Here is a 7,211-nt window from a genome sequence, read left to right as displayed (position 1 = left end):
ATATGACTCCTACCCTCTTCTAAACCTGCCATAGTTGTCTATTGTTATCTGTCTGGCCAGGAAAATTGTGATGTATCATGTTTCCCATTTGTTAATTAACTAAGCTGCAGTCTATTTTTCTTCTCAGCAATCCATAAAACTTTCTTTTGTTATGTTGGTATATATAACGTGAGCATAATTTATAATGCGACATATTCACAATGGGCTACTTATGTTACATAGTCTGAGAGTATTTTTTTATTTTGATAATCTTAACTATAATTCATGTCTAATATGTTTTCTGAGCAGTAATATTCTATATGGTTACACAAATAAGGCGCAGGTCCTTCCCTGCCCCCTTTTCCCATACTAGGGATTGAACTCAGGGCTTCTCACATGTTAGACAAGTGCTTGACCACTAAGCTCTAACCCCAACCCCACAGATTCCTTTACCAGTAGCTTCTTTATTAGTTATATTGATAATAAATTTACTTACAAGTAAATGTGAAAACATTAGAAAGTTGGGTCTTCCAATAATCCTTTGTTACCTCTAAAAGGTAAATTATTTTTTCCCATAAAACATAGCACCATCTAAAATCACTCATGGACTGTGCTGCCACTGGGTTTCTCTAATTTCACTACTCTCTGCAGAGCATTGAGGATATTGATTTTTAATACCCTTTTGAACTCTTTTAGGAGGGTCTCACAGTGAAACACTGAATCCTCATGGTTGCAAATTCCGTTTGCATTTTTTAAAAATGTTTTTCTCAGGGGCAAATATTTGACTGTATCACGGCTAAAGGGTATGCATAAAAACACAATAAGGGGAAGGATTCTTTGGAACAAATTATCTGTATGAGTTAATTTACCATTGAAACATTTTTACAGTCACTCTTTTGAAAATGTTCAGCCATGAGTTGAAAGAGTCTCCAAAATTAGTGAATTTTCTGTAGTTTCAAGTGACCAGCTTTTTAGAGAGCAAACCCATAAATAGCCACATCATAAAAACTATAAGTTCACACTTGTTATTACTTCAACATAAAACATATAAAAGACACTTGAATTATATATTAGCTTGCATTGATTTTTGTGTCATTTATGCTCTTAAAGATAGAACTAGTCAGGAGTATCAATTACTAGTATGAATAATTAAATTATTAATAGTATGGATAATTGAAGAAGCAGGTGTCTGAAATATAACCATATCCTAAAGCTTTAATTTTATATTTACACAGAAATTGCCAGGAATGTAGGGATTTCCCATGTAGCTCAACCTAGTTTCCTCCATTATGAACATCTCATGTGAGCTATCTCAGATCTGTTATTCCCCTTTCCTAATGTCCTAGTGACTTCCCACTGCTGGCCATCCTACCCCTCCAAAAAGTGCTGCTTTAAATTCCTTCTCTGAAAAGAGCAGTCAGCATAAAACTTTGCTCAGGATTAACTTCAAAAATTATCATCCAATGTTTACAAAGGCAAGTTTTGGTAAAGACTCAAAAAGAGTAGAGTCTGAACCTTTCTAGACAAATCTTACCCACATATTGCAAAACCTTTCTTAAGGGAAGAATCTACCAATTGGAGGTTTTGTGTCAGTCCACAAGGGTAATGCTCCCGAGTCAGAGCATTTCTTCAATGTAAGTAAAATCTTCATGAAGACTTTCACAAATTATAATATGTAAAACAGCTAATCTTTGTAAGGACTTTAATAAGGTGCAATTTAAGAGCTGACACTCAAGTACTATGTGCCTACAGACTTCATGCTGCACACCTTACATGCTTCATCTCATTTCACCCTGAAAAGAATCCCATGGGAAAGAAACTTAAGAAACTATGATTGCTCCCATTTTGCAGATGAGGAACAGCAGCTTAGAGAGATGATATAACCTGCCAGGATCCATCATCCTGGTGAGGCCAGCCATGTCCTGCCCCCATAGAACACATCCATTTAACCCATTGATGGCACCTCAGGTTTACATCTAGCTGCTATGGAAAGTGTAATGTGAAGCTGCTCCCCTGCCCATCAGGTGCAGTAATTTTCCCCGCCTCCCATCCACTTGTCAATCTGTGAACATCCTGGCTAGCTATTGGTTCATCAGTCAGTTTGCAAGTATCCTTTTCTGATATTGGTCCTCTGTTAGCCCCGTGGAATTCAACTGTTTTACTGTAGCTTCCTCTCCATCTTTCTTCCATTCTTCTGTCCTACACACTTTTCTCTATCCTCCTGGCTTTCCACTCTCTCTAGCGCATGCCCTTTCTTTTCCTTTCTATTTTCCTCTCATTTTCTCTTACTCTGCAGGGAGACACTCTGATTGCTTAATAAATTCCCTTATGTGATTTCCCTTGTCCGGCGTGGTTCTGTGGAAATTCCTTAGAGAAAGAAAGCTTTCACTTAAGTCCAGCCAGATTCCTAGGACTCCAGCATATTGGAAAAGGCTTTGTCCTCCACCTACCATGTGAAAGCAACAATTCAGCAAACCCAGCAGAAGCAGTCCACTCCCAGCTGCATCACTTTTATTTCTAAAGCTTGAGACCCGATTGCATTATAGAAAATGAACTTCTTGAGATGTCCATCTCCCACCCACAAAAGCCTGGTTGGGTAAAGCTGGGTCCTATCCTCTACCAGCTGGAAAGAGCTTGCAGCTCACCCATCACCACCTTTAAGGGCTTTCTGAAAGGAGAATTAAAATTAAACTGCACCCCCCCCCCAGATTAAAATGGGTGTTATGGGTCAGCAGTTTTGCATGGTCTTGAAAGAAAAACCTGATAGCTGTACGGCCTCCCTGTAGGCAACTGCTCCTCCTACATTCCCAGCCTTGCTAGATTTTTTTATTTTTTTAAGTATCCACCAAATCACCTCGGCTGCTGTTTTCCAAAATCATTCCCTGATGTAGTTCCAAATACAATGTGTGTCACTGTTAAGTGATCACCAACTGTCAACCCCCAGGGTGCTCAGAACCTCCAGGCGGTTTCATCCTTATGTAAAGTAGCAATATAAACTTTCTATGAATATAAACATGTTTCCCTAGTAACAGTTGTGGGGGAAAATGTGGCAGGTTTCCACTTTAGCTTTTCATGAAATGGTGAGGAGGGGAATGGGTTTTCCGAAGATGCATCATTAATTAAGCTGTAGATAATTTAAAAATATTTTTAGTTGCAGATGAACACAATACCTATCTGGTGCTGGGTATTGAACCCAGTGCCTCACACATTCTAGGTAAGTGCTCTGTCATTGAGCCACAACCCCAGATCCTAATTAACTTTCTTTGAAAGGTTTCATCTGATGCCACAAAGCAAAACAGCCTGCACTTAACATTTTGCATTCAAGTTAGCAGAACACTTCCTACAATAAAGCCACCCGTAAGAACTTTCATATCTTAGTGTTTCCTTAGCACAGGGCTGATTATATTTCTTCCTTTTACCACCATATCCTAGAGCCTCGAACTCTCTCCCTTATACCATACCTCAGTTCACTTGCCTTCCCAGCTTTCTACCCTCTCAAAAATGGGATCCTAATCAGGAATAATGACATATTGAAAGGAGCCTCTAGTTGTAACACCTGAAAAGATGTAATATTTTTAAAAAGTTAAATTTTTAGTTTCCATCATGTTCAATTCCTGCTGTGATTTTCAAATATTAGGTGGAACTCAGTTATGTCCCTGTCTAATTCGACATGTTCTAAAAGAGCATACTATTTGACAGGTAAAGGAGCACTTGTTTTTATTTGCATTTGAAACTGTTCAAAAGGAGATAGAGACAGAAGTCCTTACCTAAGGCTTGATTCTACAGATTCAGTGATTCTGGAACCGCATCATTCCCCAATTGCTTTTGAGAAATATCTTTATTTTAAACTTCAGGAAAGCGAACATAAAAACATACATCTCTTCACTAAAGGTGCACACATACTGTTCAAAGCACTGACACAGAAAACCTATACTGCTCAAAGATGAAATCCTGAAACTTGCTATCTCAGAAAGAGTCTGAACAAAAATTTGGAGAGTATGGGCTACATGCATTATTAGTATAGATATTTTAAGAAAGCGAATACTGCCCTTTTTAGAGGGGATCCACATTCTTATCAACCGTGAACTTGTGACAGACAAACCTGAGCAGCATAGTTCACCAGCAGATGCTGGAGGACAAGAAGTTTACCAAGGAAGCTGAGAAGTTCCTAAGCCTCCTCCTCCTCCTCTTCCTCCTCCTCGAAGTCTCCCAGTTCCTCGGCGGTGGCATCCTGGTACTGCTGGTACTCGGACACCAGGTCGTTCATGTTGCTCTCGGCCTCGGTGAACTCCATCTCGTCCATGCCCTCGCCCGTGTACCAGTGCAGGAAGGCCTTGCGCCGGAACATGGCGGTGAACTGCTCCGAGATGCGCTTGAAGAGCTCCTGGATGGCGGTGTTGTTGCCGATGAAGGTGGCTGACATCTTGAGGCCGCGGGGCGGGATGTCACACACGGCCGTCTTCACATTGTGGGGGATCCAGTCCACGAAGTAGCTGCTGTTTTTGTTCTGCATGTTGAGCATCTGCTCGTCCACCTCCTTCATGGACATGCGGCCTCGGAAGATGGCAGCCACTGCCAGGTAGCGGCCGTGGCGGGGGTCGCAGGCGGCCATCATGTTCTTGGCGTCGAACATCTGCTGGGTGAGCTCGGGCACCGTCAGGGCACGGTACTGCATGCTGCCCCGGCTGGTCAGGGGCGAGAAGCCGGGCATGAAGAAGTGCAGGCGCGGGAAGGGCACCATGTTCACCGCCAGCTTTCGCAGGTCTGCGTTCAGCTGACCGGGGAAGCGCAGGCACGTGGTGACCCCGCTCATGGTGGCCGACACCAGGTGGTTGAGGTCGCCGTACGTGGGGGTGGTCAGCTTCAGGGTGCGGAAGCATATGTCATACAGGGCCTCGTTGTCGATGCAGAAGGTTTCATCTGTGTTCTCCACCAGCTGATGGACAGACAGGGTGGCATTGTAGGGCTCCACCACCGTGTCCGACACCTTGGGCGAGGGCATGACGCTGAAGGTGTTCATGATGCGGTCTGGGTACTCCTCCCGGATCTTGCTAATGAGCAGGGTGCCCATGCCCGACCCAGTGCCACCACCAAGTGAGTGGGTCAGCTGGAAGCCCTGCAGACAGTCACAGCTTTCTGACTCCTTCCTCACCACATCCAGGACGGAGTCCACCAGCTCTGCTCCCTCTGTGTAGTGGCCCTTGGCCCAGTTATTTCCTGCACCACTCTGACCTGCCAGAGGGAAAGAGAATATTAGACACAATATACAAGGATTCTGGATGTTGTCATTTGCCATGTGGAGAAGGTAGGACTAGTCAGTCTTAGGAAACAAAAACATATCTAAAAGGTGAACTATCTGGAAGACTGAATGTATCAGTGACCCTCCAAAATGCTGGGGATCATCCTACTGTTAAAAAGCAAGTTGAGGAAGAGAAAACAAAATTCAGCTGCTTCTCAAATTAAGGAAATAGTGTTCAGTAGTCTAATGAAGTAGAATTAGACAAGGGGACGGTGCAGTATGATCAGAGGGGCTCTAGGCATTTGTCTATAACATGGTGTTCTTTTGGCCTTTGTAGCCCTTAAAGGGGCTAATTGTTATCACTGGTCCCTTGAAGTTACCTGTAGCCTATTAAGACTCATTAGAAGCTTTTATTGTTTTTGAGTCTTTCCCTTCAGAGGCTGCTGTAATAAAAGCTGACATTAACTCCTGAGCTGTTCAGAGTGACTAGAGAGAGATATGCCCCCCAAACCATGGTCTGGAAGGGGTTAGGCCAGGACTGGGGCCATCTGTGGACACAGTGTCACCTGGACACTGAACACTGAGAACTGTGAAGTGTGTGACTGTTAGGAAGAAGGCGAGTCATGGTCCCATGGACCATGAGGACATACCAAACACATAGTTGTCTGGCCTGAATATCTGGCCAAATGGTCCGGATCTCACTGAGTCCACTGTTCCTGGCTCCAGGTCCACCAGGATGGCCCGAGGAACATATTTGTTGCCTGTAGGAACGAAAGCTGACTTACACCTGTGCTTGGAAATGAATCATGGGTAGGGTCCTAGTTCTATATAGGTCTCACAGAAGAATTCATTACAGAAGATTCCAACATTTCAGACAAAGGAAACTAAAAAAGAAAAATACTGAGCATGCTCAGTCATGTGGAAAAAATAAAAAGACTATTAAGGACCTATGAAGTCTATTTTTTGAGGTTGGCATTTTATATGAACATGCAAAAAATGCATTTTTATGCTCGCAGGACATTTCCTCTGCTACAGTATGGGTAGCAAGTTTAATATGCTTATACTCACCAGCTGCTTCATTGTAGTACACATTGATTCTCTCCAGCTGTAAGTCACTATCTCCATGGTAACTACCAGTGGGGTCAATGCCATGCTCATCACTGATGACCTCCCAAAACTGAAATGAACAAAGAATCACCCTATGGCCCAGCATCCTGTCACTAGAATGGCCTTAGAATAGTGGTCAGACAGTTAAGAGTCCCAGACAGATCAGAGAGCTGCTGGCCTCTTTCTCATATCACTTGCTTCCTGTGGGCTTGGAAATCTGCAGAGCAGGAGCCATATATAGTCACAGATTGAAGGGTGGGAAGAACATTAGATCCTCTTCTGGGAAGCAGTGAGGTTGTCACTTCAGGCAAGTTAAATGTCTGAATCCCTGCTGATGAATTGGTCCCTGGATGGGTTCTAGCAGGACCAAGAATCAAATGGCCCCACTCCTGGCACAAACCCCAGGCTGATTTAAGAGCACAGGTTGATGCCAGCAATGTTCACGTTTGCTTCTGGATCCTAACCCTGGCAGGGAATAGGTGAGTGAAGGTAGGCACGAGCTTGGGAGTGCATCTGAGTGGCAGGGGAAGCAACTGGCCATCATGAGGAAAACTGCCCACAAAGGGCAGGCCCTAGGTAATTTAAAGGGCAGTGACTCAAGGCACCCATAACTGCATCACCACATTCATGGTCACAGGTTGTGCCACCCTGGCACACAAGGAAGCCCAAGACCCCACTTCCCCCCTGAATTCATTCTCATTCTTGGGGACCCTGGCTCTGGCCTTGTGTTGCAGAGTCCACTCCCCAGCAACATGCCCACCTTGGCTCCGATCTGGTTGCCACACTGGCCTGCCTGGATGTGCACGATTTCACGCATGATGCCGAAAGTGGGTGAAGGAACAGAGTTGAAGACCACGTTGGAGCGGACGAAGGCTAGAGGGCTTGG

The 7,211-nt window shown here is 44.1% G+C and overlaps 1 protein-coding gene across 1 annotated transcript; it reads right to left on the bottom strand.

The window, feature by feature from the left end:
• Window positions 1-3,821: 3,821 nt before the first annotated feature.
• On the bottom strand, window positions 3,822-7,211 carry LOC306667443 (tubulin beta chain-like). Its single transcript, XM_079150054.1, has 4 exons — window positions 7,086-7,211; window positions 6,287-6,395; window positions 5,869-5,979; window positions 3,822-5,211 (listed from the first exon to the last, which is right to left on the bottom strand). Exons 1-4 carry the CDS (start codon window positions 7,140-7,142, stop codon window positions 4,148-4,150), a joined length of 1,341 nt encoding a protein of 446 aa, XP_079006180.1. The 5' UTR covers window positions 7,143-7,211; the 3' UTR covers window positions 3,822-4,147.

Source organism: Sciurus vulgaris, assembly GCF_902686455.1.
Source record: "Sciurus vulgaris genome assembly, chromosome: 8".
Lineage (NCBI taxonomy): Eukaryota > Metazoa > Chordata > Mammalia > Rodentia > Sciuridae > Sciurus > Sciurus vulgaris.
This window is presented reverse-complemented; position numbering and strand designations above follow the sequence as displayed.